The 21,430-nt window shown below is 45.1% G+C and overlaps 1 protein-coding gene across 1 annotated transcript in view; it reads right to left on the bottom strand.

Moving 5' to 3' along the window:
* Window positions 1–99: 99 nt before the first annotated feature.
* The window catches only part of ATP6V0A2 (ATPase H+ transporting V0 subunit a2), a 50,127-nt gene continuing 28,796 nt past the window's right edge, over window positions 100–21,430 (bottom strand). The window contains exons 10-20 of the mRNA XM_003733875.5: window positions 18,112–18,262; window positions 17,707–17,843; window positions 17,251–17,438; window positions 17,050–17,140; window positions 14,356–14,474; window positions 13,305–13,515; window positions 10,852–10,971; window positions 9,701–9,820; window positions 7,733–7,850; window positions 5,354–5,525; window positions 100–4,107 (exon numbers count right to left, since the gene is read on the bottom strand). Coding sequence (XP_003733923.1) covers window positions 4,002–4,107; window positions 5,354–5,525; window positions 7,733–7,850; window positions 9,701–9,820; window positions 10,852–10,971; window positions 13,305–13,515; window positions 14,356–14,474; window positions 17,050–17,140; window positions 17,251–17,438; window positions 17,707–17,843; window positions 18,112–18,262 — 1,533 coding nt within the window. The 3' untranslated portion in view covers window positions 100–4,001. The remainder of the gene's footprint in view (window positions 4,108–5,353; window positions 5,526–7,732; window positions 7,851–9,700; window positions 9,821–10,851; window positions 10,972–13,304; window positions 13,516–14,355; window positions 14,475–17,049; window positions 17,141–17,250; window positions 17,439–17,706; window positions 17,844–18,111; window positions 18,263–21,430) is intronic.

Genomic DNA, 21,430 nt, shown 5'->3' with positions numbered 1-21,430 from the left:
AAGGCAGGAGTTCCTCCTTGCCTACGACATCAGGGCGGAAGGAGTGGAGTTCTTTGGCTTTCTCGCCAAGCCAGAGCATAATAAAGCGAAACACCCACGTTTAAAAATATAGATATATTTATTCGTCATTAGCAAAAGGAAGTTCAATACTGATAGAAGATGCAAATTTGTCCTTTCGTGCATTTGTGGAGCAAAATACAGGTTCACTGTCATTTCCCCTCACAAGGAGTTGAGCCCCTAGATGACTAGGCTAACCCTTGGATTTTCCCACCAAAGAACAGGTGGAATGTGCTAAGTATTTCTTAAAATTCTAAACCAAAGATCAGCATGAATGGCCTGCCTGTAGGAAGACTGTTAGTCCAAACGGCCTCATGTCCATCATCTTGATTTGAGTTCATCGCAGCCTCCCTGAGATACCCCTGCGGCATGCAGGCAAACCTGGCTTTACGTTTTTAATAGAGGAGTTTACTGTTTTTAAAGGCAGACTGCAGAAGTGTATAAGTTGGTTTTTTGCTTGTCTTTTCTAAAATGCATCAGGCTCTAAAACACCTGAATATGTAATCCATGAACATTGTTTTTGGGTCTTTTTTTTGAGACAGTTTTGCCCTTGTTGCCCAGTCTGGAGTGCAATGGCGTGATCTCGGCTAACACAACCTACACCTCCCGGGTTCAAGCGATTCTCTCGCCTCTGCCTCCACAGTAGCTGGGATTACAGGTATGTGTCACCACGCCCGGCTAATTTTGTATTTTTAGTAGAGACAGTGTTTCTCCACGTTGGTCTGGTCTTGAACTCCTGACCTCAGGTGATCCACCTGCTTCGGCCTCGCAAAGTGCTGGGATTACAAGTGTGAGCCACCATGCCCAGCCTAATTCACGAACATTGTAAGGGTGACCTATGCTACAGGTATTCTATGCCTTATTAAACAACTGCAGAGGGCTGGGCATGGTGGCTCACACCTGTAATCCCAGCACTTTGGGAGGCTGAGACAGGCGGATCACCTGAGGTCAGGAGTTTGAGACCAGCCTGGCCAACATGGTGAAACCCCATTTCTACTAAAAATACAAAAATTAGCTGGACCTATAATCCCAGCTATGCAAGAGGCTAAAGCAGGAGAACTGCTTAAGCCCTAGAGGCAGACGTTGCAGTGAGCCGAGATCACAGCACTGCACTCCAGCCTGTGTGACAGAGTGAGACTCCATCTCAAAAAAATAAAAATAAATTTTTAAATAAACAACTGCAGAGGGGATACTGACACCAGATGTTGTTATAAAATACCCATTCCAGAAACAAGAACAGAGCAGCCTTCAGTGAAAGAGGAGTTCCAAGTCCTTTAGCTGCTGGAAAGTCCACAGGGCTCACCCAGATCCAATCAGACAGAACACCCTTTGCACTCCTTAACTGACCCCACAATTGCAGTCTCAATCCAGCAGGCTGAAAACAAATTCTATTTAGAAGAAATCCCTTGGGTATTTATTTTAGGATTCTGTTAACACATGGTAATAAACATCTCCATGAAAACTGAAAAATGAGGTTGTTGTGACATTTATCTTTAGGAAAATAAACATATTCAGCATCATCCACACAACTTGCCATCTTTCCTCTGGATTTCTGCTATCAAGGAATGAAGTATGTTTTAAAAACTAGACACATAATAGGTTCTAGCAAAAGGCTGAAAAACAAGCAAAACTGAGCAACAACTCTGGTAATATGACACTGGAGCCCATGGCTTTATATAAAAAAAACCAGCAATCCCCTGCCACCTATAACACATCATTAGCAAAATACATTCCAGGAAGTGAGGATTCTGAATTAGTTTTTCACATAATGACATTCTACACACTACTATGTAGATTTCAACAGAGAAATGACTGCATCCTCTGCTCTCTGGCCTAAGAAGAGGTGTGAATTAGAAAGAGTTAAAAAGTGGCCCTGTGAGAATTACAGTAGGGAGCAGTAAACAACTCCAGCAAATGTCTCTTGTTTACCAATCAGTTACCATTGCCCTGAAGTCTTGGGCTTCCAGGGATGAAGTGGTTACTATTGTTTTTATGACAGATCCTTGGAGCAAGGTTAACAACACAATGACCCCTGGTGGAAGCATGGATCTAGGTGAAAGCCACTCTGAGACCTGACCAGCACTGCTGGGATGTCAGTCACCCAACACGAGTGCCCGACATGACACCTTTCTAGAGAAGTATCACTTTGAGGGCAGAATTATTTTCAAGTATTTTGTTGGCATTATTTGAATTTGAGGGACAAAAAGCAATAAACCCAAGCTGGCCTTGGGTGACATCTCATCAAGCAGCACACAGAATCTGTACTGTAGTCCAAAGGGTTTAATTTGAAGAGTCACAGCTACGTCAACGCTGTTCTGCACATGCTTTGAAATCACCTGCACAGCTCCGTGAAACTCAGCACTCCAGGATCTCTCCACCTCCAAACAGGATAAAGGAGGATATGGGCAAATAGCCTTTTAATGTGTATCACTCACAATGTTAAAAAGGTGAAAAAAAAGATCTCTTTCTGAAAATAATCGTCTAAAATCAAACTAAAATATAAAAAATTAACATAATTTGCAAGAATACAGATCAGAATGTTCAATAGGACTGACTCAAGTTCACAAAAAACTAAATGTCAAGTGAATAGATGAATTTAAACTAGAGATTACAGAACAGTGGCTGTCAAGAATTAGTTTTCAACTGATCTAAATAGTTTGGAAGTTTAAATTAACTCCAAATTACTTTTATCAGACCTTTAACTAGAATAGTCTGAAAGTAAAAAAACTATCTTAGACTGTTCTCAAGGATAAGTGTAATCTCTTCATGGTAAAATATCATTTATATTTTGTTATAAAAATATACAAAATACTACTTTTTACCTTTCCTTCACTCAGTATAAAGCCTTTTGGTTCAGTGAAATCAGCCAAGCTGTCACTAAGTTCAAATCATGTCCACATTACACCCTCTACAGTCACACTGGGTTTGAAGGCTCAGTATACAATTTACCTTGCCAAACACACAATTACCGTAACTGGTTTTATGTAAGGATAACAGGATAAGAGTCTTTAAGAATATATACAAGTGGGATAACCATTTGTTTGTTATTTTATCCCATTGTCCCCAATTACTAAAACAAGACTAAATTGTAAAAACAATCCTCTACTTATAATTCTAGGTAGCACAGGATAAAAAATGTTTGCATATTTTTGGCTGGGCGCAGTGGCTCACGCCTGTAATCCCAGCACTTTGGGAGGCTGAGGCGGGTGGATCACTTGAGGTCAGGAATTTGCGACCAGCCTTGCCAACACAGTGAAACCCCATCTCTATAAAAAAACAAATAAATGAGCCAGTCATGGTAGTGGGTGCCTGTAATCCCAGCTACTCTCGAGGCTGAGGCAGGAGAATCGCTTAAACCCAGGAGGTAGAGGTTGCAGTGAGCTGAGATTGTGCCATTGCACTCCAACCTGGGCAACAGAGCAAGACTTCATCTCAAAAAAAAAAAAAAAAAGTTTGCATATTTTTTAATCAAGCAGAATACATGTGAATGTTTTGATTACCCATCATGAAATTTTTGAAAAACTATTCATATTTCAGCTGTTAGAAAATATCATCTGACAATCTCAGGTGACAGATTAACTCTGTTTTTTTTTTAAAAATAAAGTTTTAAGGAATCAAGTGTCTAATACGATTTTCAATTAGCCATTCAAAATTGGTTTCTCTCTCCCAATCCTATATTTGAAAAAATATCTTTAACATAACATTTGGCATTAACTTATATTTGCTCATCATAAAAAAAAAAACAAAAGAAATTTTTATATCTCAAATTGATAAACAGAAAACATGTAACATGAGGAAGAGGTATATCTTACAGAATTATTTGGCTATATCATAAGGCAGCCAATGAAGATGGAATTTTTCCTATCATAAATCTGACACAAGTGAAATTCTGTGCTATGATGATTCTCCACACATGGGAAAGCTTGTTGGTTACAGCAAGATGATCACGCCGCACTGTTGTCGTTACTGAACTTCGATGAAAGTAGACTGAACGAGAAGGGAACAAATTTGGTGCCTGCACCAATGTAGAATTTGTTTTGAAATTCTACCCTAAAAAAAAAAAAAAGCCATGTATTAATGGAAGATGATGAAATCATATTCCTTAAAACAACATTTCTAAGTTTAAAAAATAAATTCCTGTGCTGAAATTGCTTCATTCCAAAACATGTTCTTGGCACAAACATTTGTACTTAGCTAAACACCGCCCGCCACTCCTAACCCTGTGCTAGCTTTCCATAGTTGCAATGTGAACAGCAACTCTGACGTATCTGCTGCCTCTCACTGTCCAACACAAAAGCACATGCACAAGAAACGAGAACCTCTCCCGCCAGGGGCACTGGAGGCACAGAGCAGTAATCTGACGTGTATCTTAAAAGATTAAAAAATACGTAAGCGGCCGGGCGCACAGTGGCTCACACCTATAATCCCAGCACTTTGAGAGGCTGAGGAGGGTGGATCACAAGGTCAAGAGATCAAGACCATCCTGGTCAACAAGGTGAAACCCCGTCTCTACTAAAAATACAAAAATTAGCTGGGCATGGTGGTGCGTGCCTGTAATCCCAGCTACTCAGGAGGCTGAGGCAGGAGAATTGCTTGAACCCAGGAGGTGGAGGTTGTGGTGAGCCGAGATCGCGCCATTGCACTCCACCCTGGGTAACAAGAGCGAAACTCCGTCTCAAAAAAAAAAGAAATACATAAGCATTTATTTTGCAACAAGACAGAGCAACCTGTGAGATCCAAAGTGAATTTGGAATATGAAACATACATCAGTATTCTGTAAACTTAAATTTGCTTTTACTTGTCAGTGATAATAGTTCAGAAACAAAATACAGGTTTTTTTTGGTTTCTTCTTTTGAGAGAGTTTCAGTCTTGTCGCCCAGGCATGATCTCGACTCACTGCAACCTCTGCCACCCAGTTCAACTGATTCTCCTGCCTCAGCCTCCCAAGTAGCTGGGATTATAGGTGCATGCCACCACGCTCAACTAATTTTTGTATTATTAGTAGAGACAGGGTTTCATCATGTTCTCCAGGCTGGTCTCGAACTCCTGACCTTAGGTGATCCACCTGCCTCGGCCTCCCAAAGTGTCGTCATTTCAGGCATGTGCCACCGCGCCTGGCCCAAAATACAATTTTAACTCAGAGGATATGAACACAGATCCCAATGGTAGGAAGGGAAGAACTAGCCTAAATTCAGCATTAGATTTTGCAGGGGCTGTGTATATTTGGTTGGGCAGGGTGGCAGGGGGGCCAATATGATTTTTAAATAACAGTTCCAAGGCTAAGTTTCAAACTTACCAGTGGAGGCGTATGGCGTGAAGAAATGCAGAAAGCCCTTCCATGATCAGAAGGATGAAAATGGTTAAAACCGCAAAGAGCGCGATAACCGGGAGCAGCAGCAAGACGCCGTAGGTGGTGTCAACACGGAGGCCCACGCGCATCAGCATGGCCCACAGGACGTCGGACAGCTCTGCAAAGGAGTGCAGCCTGCACAGTCACTCTCACTTACGTTCAGTGGGTCACTCTGTGAGCTACCTGGACTGAGTTTCCCTCTGGCAGCTCTGAACCATTACCCCATAAAATAATAGACACACATGTAACACAGATGCAACTGCTTCTTGTGTGAAAGGCAGCCAGCTCCAAGACCATCTCAAACACTAAGGAAGACCTAGTGCTCCAAAACCAGCAGAGGCCCAAGATCTCCCAAAGGAAGTCTTGCCCCAGACTAGGTTTGGGTTAGTAAGTGACCTCCCAAAGCGGCACCAGACCAGGCAGCCAGAAACAGGCTCCAAGGCCTAGTTCTGCCACCGAGGGACCAACTGGATGAGCGTGAGTAAAGCATTGACTCTAAATGGGCTTCAGTCACCGCCTCTGCAAAATGGACAGGAACGACCACAGGGCCCCTCCAGCCATGAAATTCCAGACCTTTTGGCTATGCTTATAAAAACAAGCATTTTGTTTAATTAAAAAAAAAGAAAAAGAAAAAGGCACTCTCTCATCTGGTGGTTTCCACAAACACAGGCAGTGCCTGCAGTGCAGAAGCACAAAATCAACCTTGCCATCAAAACCTTTCAAAGCATCCTGACTAATCCATGGGAAAACAGGTTTCTTCTGTGGCCTTTACATATATATATATTTTTTTTGAGATGGAGTTTCGCTCTTGTTACCCAGGCTGGAGTGCACTGGCGCAATCTCGGCTCACCACAACCTCCACCTCCTGGGTTCAGGCAATTCTCCTGCCTCAGTCTCCTGAGTAGCTGGGATTACAGGCACGCGCCACCAGGCCCAGCTAATTTTTTGTATTTTTAATAGAGACGGGGTTTCACCATGTTGACCAGGATGGTCTCGATCTCTTGACCTTGTGATCCACCCCCCTTGGCCTCCCAATACATTTTGTGTTAAACCATTACAAACTCTCTTATTGTTGGCCAACAATATAGCCTATAATAAAAGAGCTTTTAATGTTTTAACAAAAAATGCAGGGAAATGAAAAAACAGTAAATCTATCTTTAATACATTAAAAGCATTGAGTATAAAAGTCTTTTCTTTGTTATTAAAAAAACGACACCTTATTAGGGTATTTTGAACAGTGCTTGCTTCCTGTTGCATTAACTGGACAAGCTGGGTGACCTGATCCGGAGCAAGCATCTTAATACCTGCCAAATTGTTCCTTTTTTTTCTTTTTTTTTTTTTTTTTTTTGAGACAGAGTCTCGCTCTGTCACCCAGGCTGGAGTGCAGTGGTGCGATCTTGGCTCACTGCAACCTCCACTTCCTGAGTTCAAGCAATTCTCCTGCCTCAGCCTCCCGAGAAGCTGGGATTACAGGTGCCTGCCACCACACCCAGCTAATTTTTCTATTTTTAGTAGAGATGGGTTTTGCCATGTTGGCCAGGGTGGTCTCGAACTCCTGACCTCAAATGATCCACCTGCCTCAGCCTCCCAAAGTGCTGGGATTACAGGCATGAGCCACTGTGCCCAGCCTGTCCTATTCTTTTCTAAGTTTGAACCCACTTCCAAAATTGCACCCTTTGCACCTTCAGTGTCCTGTAACATCACCAAGCACCACTTGTGGGTCACTGGCATCTCCTTCATCACAACACCCCCCTCACGTAGGCTGGTAAATGCACCTGCGCCTGCCTGCACAGCTGGTTACTGTGGTGACTGAAATTGGAACCATGCTGGGGAACGGGTGTTAACTACACTGTGGAAACTAACGTGTGTGTTATTGGAATCGTACAAAGGGAGGACTCCTGTGATCAAAGCTACCCATGAGCACTGTGGCAAAACCTGCTTGAAATAAACAGATATTCACACTTGGTAAGGCAGCAATGAATAAAATAACCAGTAACATAAAAAGTAATGGCAACAGCAGAAAGTGATTATACCAGAGGCTCCCAAGCCATCTCAGTTCTCAAAGCCCCTTGTATCTCAGTGATTTTTTAACTGGGACAGCCTCTGAAGCCAGACCATCTGAGAGACTCCCTCCATGATTTTTCCACAGCATCCCTCAGCCAAAAGGAATAGCCAAGAGATCTGTGTATTACGTAGTGAATAACGGCAACTGAAAGATGGTGCTACGACTATTAAGTTACAAAGTTAAAATATCCCCCAGTGCCCCCCACCGAGACTCCTGGCACTACAGGGCGTTGGGAACTGCAGGTCTCAGCAGGAACTTACGTGCGTGAGCCAGGCTGAGCGCCCAGAGCCTCAGGTAGGAGGCGGTGTTGGAGATGCATCCCAGACAGTACTCAATGGAATGGATGACTTGGGTCATTAGTATTTCTCCAAAATTAAACTGAGAGAGAGCACACAACATATGTTAAAGCCGTGATGTGACAAGCGTTCGTCTACATGCCAAGTGGGCTCCACTTCAAGGACTACAATGAAAGAGATGCTGGCTGCATGCGGGTGAGAACACACTAGAGTGTGAGGAACAGAAACCAGACCTGCGCTCTGTTCACTCTGCCGCTCCCCAGCTCCATGACCACAACTTTACCACCCCAACCCCCCACCTTCACCGGCCCCCCTCCACCCCACTCCTCAGACTCCCCTGTGTAAACCAAGAGGCTGGACCAGAGGAACTGTGATGGCCACAGCTGTTATAAAATGGGGTTCCTAAGCAGACCTCAGTAACTATGTAACATCTGCTGATAAAATAGCCACCTGATGCTGATAAAACCTGCTGCTATCACCTGGTGCTGATAAAACACCAACCACCGAGCAGAAGGTGACTCACAGCTGCTAGTTTAATAGATGTGGGCATTCTAAGTAGAGCCAGCCATGGAGACACTCTGCAAGGCGTCCCTGATAGGGAAAGGGCTGTGGAACACCAGGCAAGGGGACTCTCGTGCGCTTTCCTGCTCTGCTTGTGTTTATGATCCTAGAAACTTAATTATTAAATGCCCCAAATCAAAACATGAAATTACATAAAAATTATAAAATGCTATGAGAAATTTTGTTCGGTCCTCACTAAATAAATGGCCAAAATAAAGTTTCCAAGAAAAGTAGGCAGAGGCTGCACTCTGCTCCGTCTGCCCGGAACTGCACCTCTCTTCTTCACGGGGAGCTACAACTTCCCTGTCCAGCCTTGTACCCCCAACCACAGTGCTCTGAATTATGTCCCCAAGTCTTATGCTGAAGCCCTAATCGCAACGTGACTGTATTTGAAGACAGAACCTTTGAGGAGGTAATCGAGGTTGAGTGAGGTCAGGGGGTGGGCCCTGACCCATTGTGACTACTGTCTTCTGGGGAGATCAGGAAAACCAGGGGTGCAGGCGCAGAGGAACGCCCTGTGCCGAGACAGCAAGCCGAGCAAGGAGGCCTCAGGAGAAAGCAGCCGGCCAGCATCTCAGTTCAGGACTGACAGCCTCTGGAGCGGTGAGAGAAGTCTCTTGTTGAAGCCACCCAGGCTGTGGTGTTTTGTTATGGCAGCCCCACAGGACTAAGACGGCAGTCACTGGTCCAGGGCTGGCAGGTATTTGGGAATTTTTTCCTAACAGTAACAAGCTGGTAAGAGTACTTTGCTCTCTGATGGAAAGACTGAAAAAAATAAGCCCAGGACAACTTGTGACCACGGTTCCAGCATCATGGGGCCCACTGACTTCAGAATATAAAGAAAACTTCCAAAGAAAAAAGCCAACCAACGCCTCTTGGAATTGGAGACACTGAGTCTGTAATCATCCTGAAACCAACTCTACCTGCGTCCTGACATGAGCCAGCAAAGATCCCTTTGAAATCAGAAAACACTGGGTCTCTATGTCTTGCAACTATGGAAAAGTTCTGACTGACACAAGAAACTTTTGAAAGCCATGTTCATGGCACCTTAAGTCACTCCTATCATAACTTATAATGTAACATCAGAAATCCCACTGGAGAGGTAAAATGACAAAATGATGACCCGAGCTCATATATAACGCACCAACTGTATCATCAAACAGCATCCGGAAAGCACTAACCTTCACTCTCACCCTAATCACGGACTGATCAGCTTCAACAACAGAAACGGCTTTCGCACAGCTCTGGAGGCTGCAAGTCCCATTTTCTTAACGATTTTTTAAGATTATTAATATTATCATCTTAACATGATTATCTCTATGGGAGCTTGGTTACTTATGTAAGATCATCAACAGCAACTGAAAAGGTTACCTCTTCACACGTCACTCCTCGACATCCATCTTCCATCCGGTTATTTCCCTCTTCCACATCTTGGTTTCCCAGCAAGGAAACTTCCTCCTCGCTGTCTTTCCTTACGAGTGTGTAACCGCGCTAACAACCAAAAAAGCACAGAGTTGGTGCCTGTGAGACCATGAGGCTGTGACGAAACAACACTTACACGGCTTGTTTCTCTTCATGATTCAGCTCTTTGAGAATAAGAAAGTTCTTTAGGCCAGGCGCACTAGCTCACTGTAATCCCAGCACTTTGGGAATCCAAGGTGGGTGGATCACCTGAGGGCAGGAGTTTGAGACCAGCCTGGTCAACATGGTGAAACCCCGTCTCTTCTAAAAATACAAAAAATTAGCCGGGCATGGTGGCAGGTGCCTGTAATCCCCTCTACTTGAGGGCTGAGGCAGGAGAATCACTTGAACCCCAGAGGCGGAGGTTGCAGTAATCTGAGATAGCGCCACTGCACTCCAGCCTGAGGGAAAGAGGAAGCCTCCAGTCTCAAAAAAAACCCAAAAATCTTAAAGAAGAAATTAAGAAGAATATGCAAAAAAATTTTTTAATTATGCCCACCTGAATTGAAGGATTGAGCTAAACTCCTAATAGGCTTATAGTTAATACTTGTAGAACCTGTCTGCACAGGCCCAGGACATAGCAGGCTCTTTCAACATCGATGTTGTTTTTTGTTTGTTTTAATTAATTTATTTATTATTTACTGACAGATTGTTCTGTTGCCCAGGCTGGAGTGCACTGACGCAATCACAGCTCACTGCAATGACCTCTGCCTCTGAGGCTCAGCCATCCTCCCAACCTCAGCCTCCCGAGTAGCTGGGACTATAGGCGCCCACCGCCACACCCAGCTTATGTTTGTATTTTTGGTAGAGACAGGGTTTCGCCCTGCTCTCAAACTCCTGGGCTCAGGTGATCTGCCCACCTTGGCCTCCCAAAGTGCTGGGATTATAGGTGTGAGCTCTACCATGCCCAGCCAACATCAATGTTTTAAATAAAGGAAGCTTTGGCTTTTAAATCAAGAGAAAGGGACCCTCCAGAAGGTGTTTTCTACACTAATCCTTGGATAACTGAAAGCAGGCTTTGCTCACAATTTACAAGCATGTATCCAAACCCCCGCACTTACCCGGTTCACTCCGAGGCAACTACGCCCATTGTGAAGCCACAACAAAAACAGTGGCTTTCCCAAGAAGAGGACAGGTACTGACAATGCTGTGACAACCAGCAGCACTCTCTGGACATGCTCCTGTTAGTGCAGAAGGTCAGAAACTTGATTAAAACGCAAAGGCATGCCTGCAGTGTCAGCAGTACACAACAAAATCAGTAAAGATCAAACAGTGTCTCCAAGAGAGGAGCATTCAATAAATGCCAGCCAGCTACACTTGCCAGTGAATTGTTTTCTTTTCCTAAACTCATAGCTGGAAAAAAAAAAAAAACTCATAGCTGAATTCTAGAACTGATGAATAACACGAATGACCCTGTGGTAAAGTAGTATTTGATTTCAGACCAGCAAGGAAATCTTACAAAAATTCTAAATAGAGTCAAACTCCAACTAATCATTTTCTGAAAACACTGTAAATGAGGAAGTATATGCACAAGCAGAATATTTTTTATATTCATGGTCCTGTTTTCCTGTTATCTGATGATTATAAAGGCTGTTTGAGGACTCTTAGTGTGAAGCAAGTGGATTTACCTCCACACACAGAAAATTGTGGAAGAGCATTCAGAACAAAACCGAAAACACTTCCTTAGGAAAAAGAATATGTGTACTTACTTAAAGCTAATTCAAGAGCAAAACCCACTCAGGCTTACACAGCCACTGCAGTCTGCATGGTTTTCCAGGGTCTGGACAGGACACTGTGCTGTCCCAAGCTTATCACTCTCCATGGTCGCCCCTCATCTAACACAGGTTCCTAGAGCTATGTGTGCTACTCAGGCACAAGGCTGTATGATCTCCACACCATCAACGCAATGAACCTCTTGAGATGCCGAGAGAGGTGGCGGCCATAGGCACAGCCACATCTGAAGTCCTGGGCTGGAGCCAGGCTGACCTGGGTTAACAGCCTGACCCTATAGGCTGCTGAGTGACCAGGACTGCCCTGAGCCACCCGTCATCACCAGTAACAGGGGATGACACCACCTACCTCCCAGGGCTGTTGCGAGAATTAAGAAACACTAAGTAAAGAAAGCACACCTTTTAGTATGCAGCAGGTGCTAAATAAAGGTAGCTGCCCTTCATTGATCTTTCTGTTCACAGCACCTATGCCTACTGAATGCCCTTGCATTTATCTGTGGTATCTATGCCATTGCAGAAAGTTTCAATAAAATGATAAAATACAATTTTTAAAAATCATAAATAAGAGAAACAAAACAAATAGAAACTTGAAAAGTTCAAAAGGAAACCAAATATGCATCTCGTCAAAGAGGCCCAAAGTTCTATAAGTTGAGCTTCAAATCCGACTTAAAACTTTCCAGCACCCAACAGAATGTGAAAAACAAAACCAAATGCTCCATTCTCAGGTCAACAAGATGAAAGACCGAACAGGGCTCAGGAGGTACACAGGCTGTGATACTAACTGGGAGGGTCCCCAGACTCCTCACAGGCACTGGACGACGTGGTGAGCCATGTCTGGACCAGCATCTGTGGGCAGGAGGTGCCGTGGCGCTCACAGCAGAAAGACCCTCAATGTAAGGTGAGTAGGACTGTGACAAGCGCTAACATTTACTGTCATGTAATGTGCAAACACATTCGTACGCACTTCAGACATGTTTGTGGTACACTATGAACCGGCTCCTATTTTTAGTCCCATTTTACAGATAAGGAAACAGAGGCAGAGAAGGGCCCCCAAGCAGAGCAGTCAGCCCTCAGCGCCCACTCTGAAATCACATGAACGCACAATGGCAGGAAAGACCATTTTTTTAAAGGGCCCATGTGCTGTGGTCCAGGTGGTCCCTTCTAAACAGGGGACTGGGCAGCCCTCAGGAACCCTCTGGTAATGCATTTTCTTCCCACCAGTTTTGTTGGTTTGGGGGCTTTTTTTGTTTTTTTGTTTTGTTTTGAGGCAGGGTCTTGCTCTGTCACCCAGGCTGGAGTGCAGTGGTGCAATCCTGGCTCACTGCAGCCTCAACCTCCCAGGCTCAAGCAATCCTCCTGCCTCAGCCTCCCAAGTAGCTGAGACAACAGGTGCAGTCACCATGTCTGGAAAATTTTTGTCTTTTTTGTAGAGATGATGTCTTGCTATGTTGCCTAGGCTGGTCTCGAACTCACAGGCTCAAGCAATCCACCAGCCTTGGTCTCCCAAAGTGCTGGGATTACAGGAATGAGCTACTGTGGCCAGCCTCTTCCCACTGGTTTTGATGGCTACTGAGTGGCAGTGAGTTTGGTCAGGCTACCTGACCAGAGCCTGCACACAGCGGTCGAGCCGGACTGGCACCTCTGGTGATGACACACACGGAGACAGAAACAGCCTTCCCAGGCTCCTGGGAGTCCATGGAGATAACCCGACATTTCTACTGATCAGAGTAAAAGGCTCTTGGAAATACTTTTGTTAAGTTCGTGAGGGTGGGAAGGTGACTCACCTGCCCTGTGTAAAGACCATTTGTTTTACTGGCTGGGAATAAAAACATGTTAATAAATTCAATCAGTATGCTGGGAGCAACTCTGGAGGTTTCTGCTGAAAAAACCAGCCACTTGTAGAAAATCATAAATATAAGGTATCCAAAGATACAGAGCATAAAGAGAAGTTCTGGGATGGAAACCAGGTAAATGTTGAACTTCTTCTTGAAGTGCCTAGAAAAGAAAAGGAATCAATCAGCCCACGAACAAGACCAGCCCACATTAAAACGAGTAAATTAAACTCTTTGCAACTCAACTCTAAAGCTTATTAACATCATTTCTCATAAGATGACTCATACCTCCACGAGGAAAAGGGATGTGAGGCTGGCCAAAGCTACTCCAGTTTTTGGGATCAAATCTCACTCTAACTTTCTTCCTTGGTTCCCTTATTTGGAAACATTTCCTTCCCTTCCTTAAAGCAAGGCTCCATAATATTAGTGAATCTGGCTCCAAAATGCTATCTCTTACATTGTTATAAAGGGTTTTCAAAACTCCAGTTATACTGACTTAAAGATGCAACATCAAATTATACAAATTGTGTTTAGAGATGAGAATGAACAGGTCTAATCGAAGAAAAATGACACAATCTCTTACTCTTCATACACTAGCTCTAATCAAGTAAAAACAAAAAGATTTTTTATTTGTAAAATAAAAAAGGAATGACAAGCACCCCTTCTGGAAATCATCATGAACGTACATGTCGCACGCCTGGCCACTTGAATGTAAGCGCCATTGGGGCAATCTTTTTCCTGCCCTCCTCACTGCTGAACCCCTAGTGCCTCGAACAGCAATTGGCACTACTCTGCCATCAATAAATATATATTTGCCGAATGAATGAATTGCTGAAACTGCAGAAAACCTAAACTACCGCAACAGAATCATAAATACAACATCATATTTGCTGCCCCTTACCCAATAAATACAGTCCCCAACAAGAAGCAAAACTGAAGAAATGCCAAGTTTGCTTTATAAATATTACTTTAAAAAAAATCTGAAAAAAAAACCTGTACTTACAAGTGGTTAAATATTCCCAGAATAACTCCGAAAGTCATGTGAATGATTCCTAAAATCACAGACATTTTCATTTTGAAAGAGTTTAGAAAAGTGAGGCGATTTGTGGCCAAGTTCCAAATCTAAAATCAAACCAAACGAAACAAAAAAAAATCTTTAACTTCCTTGAAGAGGGGACACTCATGAAAGTTGCTGTCTTAATTCGAAAGGCAGCTCTAAGTTTAAGAAGCAAACAATATTCAGGCTTTTCTTTTGATGCTTTCAATATGAAAACCATTGATTTCCTCGACCCAGGGCCACAGACAGTTACAATTTTATCAGTGTAAAGTTCAAAGAATGCCAGATGGAGTCACATAGCATTTAGGGATATGTGCCTAGGAATTCTTTTCTTTTTTTTTTGAGACGGAGTTTCGCTCTTGTTACCCAGGCTGGAGCGCAATGGCGCGATCTCGGCTCACCGAAACCTCCGCCTCCTGGGTTCAGGCAATTCTCCTGCCTCAGCCTCCCGAGTAGCTGGGATTACAGGCACACACAACCACGCGCAGCTAATTTTTTGTATTTTTAGTAGAGACGGGGTTTCACCATGTTGACTAGGACGGTCTGTGATCTCTTGACCTTGTGATCCACCCGCCTCAGCCTCCCAAAGTGCTGGGATTATAGGAGTGAGCCACCGCGCCCGGCCAGGAATTCTTAACAAAAGGAAAAGCCAGGGAGAGTCGCACACAGCTCAGAGAGTAGAAGGGCCAGGAGGCTCTCAAGGTCCTGGGTTATGTCCCCTCTACCTGGGCAGGAGATGTACATGTGTTATCACATGTTTACATGCATGTGCCATACCTGCTTCTGTATGTGTATTTTGTCATAAAGTTTAGCTGTGAATACAATGAAAGCAGAAATCCTGCAAGCAGCCAAGCCAAGATGTGCCCAGAGGGACACCAGGCCATGGCTGACGTCCCCACGGTGCCCCTGCGCTGGTCTGAGTCCCCACAACATCCTTACTCATTGACTGTTTTTCTGACTGTCTAAAAATTAATTCCTACAGTCTGCCCATCAGGTGGGCAAGGAAAAGGGAAATGGGGACTATTAAGAATTTTTTTTTTTTTGAGAAAGAATCTCCCTCTGTCACCCAGGCTGGAGTGCAGTGGTGCTCAACTGCAACCTCCACCTCCACCTCCCGGGTTCAAGTGATTTTCCTGCCTCAGCCTCCCGAGTAGCTGGTACTACAGCTATGCACCAGCACGCCCAGCTGATTTTTGTATTTTTGTAGAGACAGGGTTTCACCATGTTGGTGAGGCTGGTCTCAAACTCCTGACCTCAGTGATCCACCCACCTTGGCCTCCCAACCTATTGGGATTACAGGCGTGAGCCACCCCGGCCAATCCTTTTTTTTTTTTTTAAGATAAGGGGTCTCGCTGTAGCACAGTGGAGCAATCACAGGTCATGGCAGCCTTGACCTCCTGGGCTCAAGCAATCCTCCTACCTCAACCAAGAAGCTGGGACCATGGGCGCACACCACCACTCCCTGCTAATTTTTAAATTTTTAGTCTCCCAGTTCCTAGCCCTGAATACCTTATTTTGCCCTCGCAAAAATGAGGTATTCTGGATTTTAGAATGAGATGTTCAGGGCTGAGGACTGGGAGGCAAGTCAATTTCGCTGATGTATTTACATATACTTTAATGTATTATTTTAAAGTATGTATTTTACATTTATAATGTACATACATTGGTTTACTTTTGAATCAAATGTTTGTAATGCCCAGTTTAAAATTCAATTAAAACCAAAAGAAGACAAAGCCATGCCCCATTTCCCCCGACACCTCCCAAAAACACTCACGCCAACTGTTTTCCTTGGTTTCCTTATTCGGAAACATTTCTCTCCTAACACAAAGCTACAAGTTATTACTGAATTAGGCTCCAAAATGCTGTATCTTAAAGAAATTGTTGTAGATGTGTTTCTAAGTGTCCAGTTACATTAAGACTTAATGCTACGACATGAAATTATACCAATCATGATTAGAGATGAGGATAAGCAGCACACACTAAGAGACACTGCCTCCTTGGAGTGCCCAGGTTCAGGAATGCTAGACTTTTTTTGCTCTGTTTAATGACTGTACACAATTACATTCACAAACCAATATCAGCCATTCTTTTGATTCCCCAGAAAGACTCTTGACAGCCCAGGAAAACCCCACCCAGCCCTGTGGTCCAGTGCTTCGGCCAGGCCTGCTGAGCCCTGGAGAGGGTGGGGTCCTGGCACCTTGGGGCCACTTCTCCATTTTCTCTACTAACACTTTCTATTCCAAACAGCTACCCCAGTAAGCACGGCAATAACCTTCTGCCTCCTTTCAGGGCTAACGTACCATACCATTTCTTTCTAGATTGAAGGTTTTTAAAAGTTCACATATACAAGGAAGAAATGTAGGAAACGGCACACATTTCGGGGCTACTGAAGTGTCATTTTTCACCAGAGGAAAATAGGTCAGGACACACGACAGAGCGCAGCCCCAGCTTTCTGAGGACTTCCTCTGACCTCACCTTCCCAAACGGAGGGCTCCCCAGCTCCTGGCCTCCCCTCCCCATCCCTGGGACTGGGATGCCCATGGGGGCTAATGAGCCCTTCCCCTAGAGAACCTCGTGGTGCCCAAAGCTGGTTGGCACCACAGAGCACCCAGAGATGACGACAGGGCACGGCACACTCACGGGATCAATGCCAAGGGGATAAGGGCCTTGGAACACTCCAGGAATGCTTGGGTCCAGCTGCAAAATCCTGTTGTGCCTGACGACACTGTCACTGTAACAAAAAGCAGAGTGAGGAGGAGGAGGCTGACTGCGGGAGGAGGAAGGTCTAGGAAACACACTTCCCGCCCAGAGCATCGCCAGTGCCAGCTAAGGGACACTTACTTCCAAAGCACCATCTCCTTATGCTCTGTGGGGGTGTGGCTGGAGCTGTACATGGCAGACACATTCCACCTGGAGCCGAACAGGTTGACTGACTTTGAAAAGCAGTCATTGTAGATGAGGCCGGTGTACACTGAGAACAGCCCCATCAGCAAGAGGATATACCGGCCATTAAAAAACATCCTCATGATCTGCGAAGGGCAAGAGCGGGGGTCAGAACACATTTACTGGAGGGTGTCCACGGGGCAGCAGCCGGTGTGGGCACACCCCTCACCACTCCTCCCAAGGCTTCTCGGAAAACAGCCTGACCTGCAGACATCACTGTCAGCCGCAGGTGACAAGCCACACACCTGCCCAGCACAGCCACAGCCCACAGCGAACATCTAAGGGGTGTGTCTTTTTCAGTCACCACTAATGCCACCCAAACAGATATTTGTGCTGGAGTGTTTAGATGTTTACCTCCTGTGACTGATTTAGTCTGGGATGATTTTCATTTAACACCAACAAGAGGGCAAATAAAAACATCACAAAGCCATGTCCAAAGTCACCAAACATCACAGCGAATAAAAACGGGAAGGTGATGATGGTAAAGAGAGCTGCAGAAAGAAGAGAACGGGAAAGAAGTTCTCATCACAGCAAGCGCAGGGAGTCTGAGTTCATTCAAACACAGTGATGTACAGTGGTCTTGACTTTCTCTAGAATTCCCAAGACAGGACTGTGTGGTTACATTTAAAACCTTTTACTTTTAGATAAGATAGCAAAAAAGGAATGGTCAGCATCTTTTTCCAAACATCTGTTCTATTCTTAGAGCAAGAACGCAGCAATGCCATAGGAAATCGGGTATCTACAAACCCCACTGCCAACCTGGATTGACTTCTCTGTAGCTCCCAACTCCGTAAGCATCCACAATGTTCTGAAATCCCTCGGTGAATTTGTTGGTGCGGATCCGAGTCGGGGGTGTTTCTTTTGTGGGGATTATGTTCATGAATGAGGGGATTGTAGCACCGCTCTCTCTCTTCCACATAAACAAGGAAACACAAAGAAATTACTATCCATATTCACCAAATCTCGGTTATTGCTTTGGCAAGGCTGTGTGTGTGGCTTTGGTGCAGGATCAACCTCCACTCAACAGGGTCAAGGGCAGCCAGAGGGGCTAAAAGTCCATCTGTGAGGAAGCGGGAGGCTTGGCGGGGGCGGCACTTGGGGGCTGTGGTCTCCAAGAAGGAAGGGCGAGAGCAGGACCGAGTGGGCCGGAAGTGACTGGGGGCTGGGAACACGGGGCACATGGGTACAGGGTAGGCTCAGAGTCACTGACAGAAAACTGACACTGAGTACTTTATCTCTGAAAAATGGTGAAGAAAGAGGAAGTCTGAGACAACTATAATACACTTAATACAAAAATGAGAAAGGCAAGAATAAACCAAAATGACAACATGAATTCTATTACAGCAAAATCAAAAATAGAACTTTTTCCTTCAGTGTTTACAATTCTGAAATGCATCATATTGATTTATAATGAAAACACTTTTAAAATAAAGTAAAACAGGTTATTGCCAGAATAGTAGATTTTTCTGGTCTAAATACGTCTTTTGTTTTTTTATTTGAGACAGAGTTTCACTCTTGTTGCCCAGGCTGGAGTGCAATGGCACGATCTCAGCTCACTGCAACCTCTGTCTCCCAGGTTCAAGTGATTCTCCTGCCTCAGCCTCCCAAGTAGATGGGATCATATGTGTGCACCACCATGCCTGGCTAATTATCGTATTTTTAGTAGAGATGGGGTTTCACCATGTTAGCCAGGCTGATCTCCAACTGCTGATCTCAAGTGATCCACCTACCTCGGCCTCCCAAAGTGCTGGGATTACAGGCATGAGCCACTGTACCCGGCCAAAATGTATCCCTTAAAACGCACGCATGTAAGGGGGTTCCGGGGAAATTCTCAGGGTGGCACAGCTTTGAACGTCCCTGAGTCCCCTTCAGAGCAGAAGAGCAAGCGCTAGCAAGACCTAAAGCCCATGGATGGCATTTACATCCAAACCACGTCCCCATTAGTATTTTGGGGAAAATAAAATGGATGAGGAAACCACCAACAGCTACAAGACCTACCCAGCAGCCTCCAGACCAGAGGATGCCAGTAAGCAATGTGGCCTCCAAGGGACCTGGGTAAAAAACACCCAAAATGGCCAAAACGATCCTCCCTGGAAAGCAGAGGAAGCCAACCCGCAAAAAGCAGCTGGAACTGGGAAGCATTCTGTCCAGTCCAAGAGTAGGTGACACTGAGGACTTGGGGGCCACAGGCAGTAAAGTCTGCAGGAGTCGGGATGGAGCAGCCCAGTCCCTAAACTCACGGCACTGACCTGCCAGGGCCTCCCCTGTCAAGGGACCGCGTGCTAAGAAGACACCACTGGAGTGTGTTCAAAACTGAGCAGGACAGGAACAAAAGAGAAAAGACAGGAAGTCCGCAAGAGACACAAAGGACATCTCAGATCCAGGACCTCATGTGTTTTCATTCAGTACACAAAAATATAAAAAGAAAAAAACTGTCAGTGAGGTTAGGAAAGCTTTCCTGAAACTGCCTCCTTCTACAAGTTCCTTGAGTACCGTAAACATGTGCCAGAAAACTAATTTCCCGTAAATAAACATTTATATTGCTTGTATAGTAATAGAGAATTTCAGCCGGGCATGGTGGCTCACCCCTGTAATCCCAGCACTTTGGGAGACCAAGGCGGGTGAATCACCTGAGATCAGGAGTTCAAGACCAACCTGGCCAACATGGTGAAACCCTGTCTCTACTAAAAATACTAAAATTAGCTGGGCGTGGTGGTGCCAGCCTGTAATCCTAGCTACTAGAGGGGCTGAAGCAGGAGGATCACTTGAACCTGGGAGGCGGAGGTAACAGTGAGCCAAGATCAGGCCACTGCACTCCAGCCCAGGCAACAGAGCAAGACTCCATCTCAAAAAAAAAAAAAAATACAGAATTTCCTTAAGTAGGCCAAGCGCGGTGGCTCATGCCTGCCACCCCAGCACTTTGGGAGGGTCACTTAAGCCCAGCAGTTCAAGACCAGACTATCTTTTTTACAGATCCCATCTCTACAAAAAAAAAAAAAAAAACTAGGAAGGCATAGTGGTGTGTGCCAGTCGTCCCAGCTACTTAACAGGACGAGACGAGACAGGAGGATTGCCTGAGCCCAGGAGTTTTGAGACTACAGTGAGCTATAGCCGCACCACTGTTCTCCAGCCTGGGTGACAGAGTGAGACCTTGTCTAAAAAAAGGAATTTTCAGGCCGCGCACGGTGGCTCATACCTGTAATGCCAGCACTTTGGGTGGCTGAGGCTGGTGGATCACGAGGTCAGGAGTACGAGACCAGCCTGGCCAACGTAGAGAAACCCTGTCTCTACTAAAAATACAAAAATTAGCAGGGCAAGGTGGCATGTGCCTGTAATCCCAGCTACCCAGGAGATGAGGCAGGAGAATTGCTGGAACCCAGGAGGCAGAGGCTGCAGTGAGCCAAGACTGCACCGCTGCACTCCAGCCTGGCCAAGAGAGCAAGACTCCGCCTCAAAAAAAAAAAAAAAAGAATTTCCAGGCTGGTGCAGTGGCACAGGCCTGTGATCCCAGCACTTTGGGAGGCCGAGGCAGGTGGATCACAAGGTCAAGAGATCAAGACCATCCTAGCCAACATGACGAAATCTAGTCTCTACTAAAAATAGAAAAATTAGCTGGGCATGGTGGCGCACACCTGTAGTCCCAGCTACTCGGGAAACTGACGCAGGAGAATAACTTGAACCCAGGAGGCAGAGGCTGCAGTGAGCCAAGATTATGAGATCACGCCACTGCACTCCAGCCTGGCGACAGAGTGAGATTCGGTCTCAAAATAAAAGAAAATTTCCTTGAGCAGCTGAGCATCTTAACCATGTTCCATAAATCTCTTTTTTTCTGTTTTAACCTCCGCCTCCAGGGTTCAAGATATTCCCGTGCCTCAGCCTTCCAAGTAGCTGGGATTACAGGCATGCACCACCACACCTTGCTAATTTTTTTGTATTTTGCATTTTTAGTAGAGACGAGGTCTCACCATGTTGGCCAGGCTGCTCTCGAACTCCTGGACTCAAGTGATCTGCCTGCCTGAGCCTCCAGAGTGCTGGGATGCCGGCGTGAGCCACTGCATCCAGCCACAAAAGTCTAATT

This window comes from Callithrix jacchus, chromosome 9, assembly GCF_049354715.1.
Source record: "Callithrix jacchus isolate 240 chromosome 9, calJac240_pri, whole genome shotgun sequence".
Taxonomy (NCBI): domain Eukaryota; kingdom Metazoa; phylum Chordata; class Mammalia; order Primates; family Cebidae; genus Callithrix; species Callithrix jacchus.
Note: the sequence above shows the minus strand (reverse complement) of the source record. Positions and strands in the feature narration are given on the sequence as shown.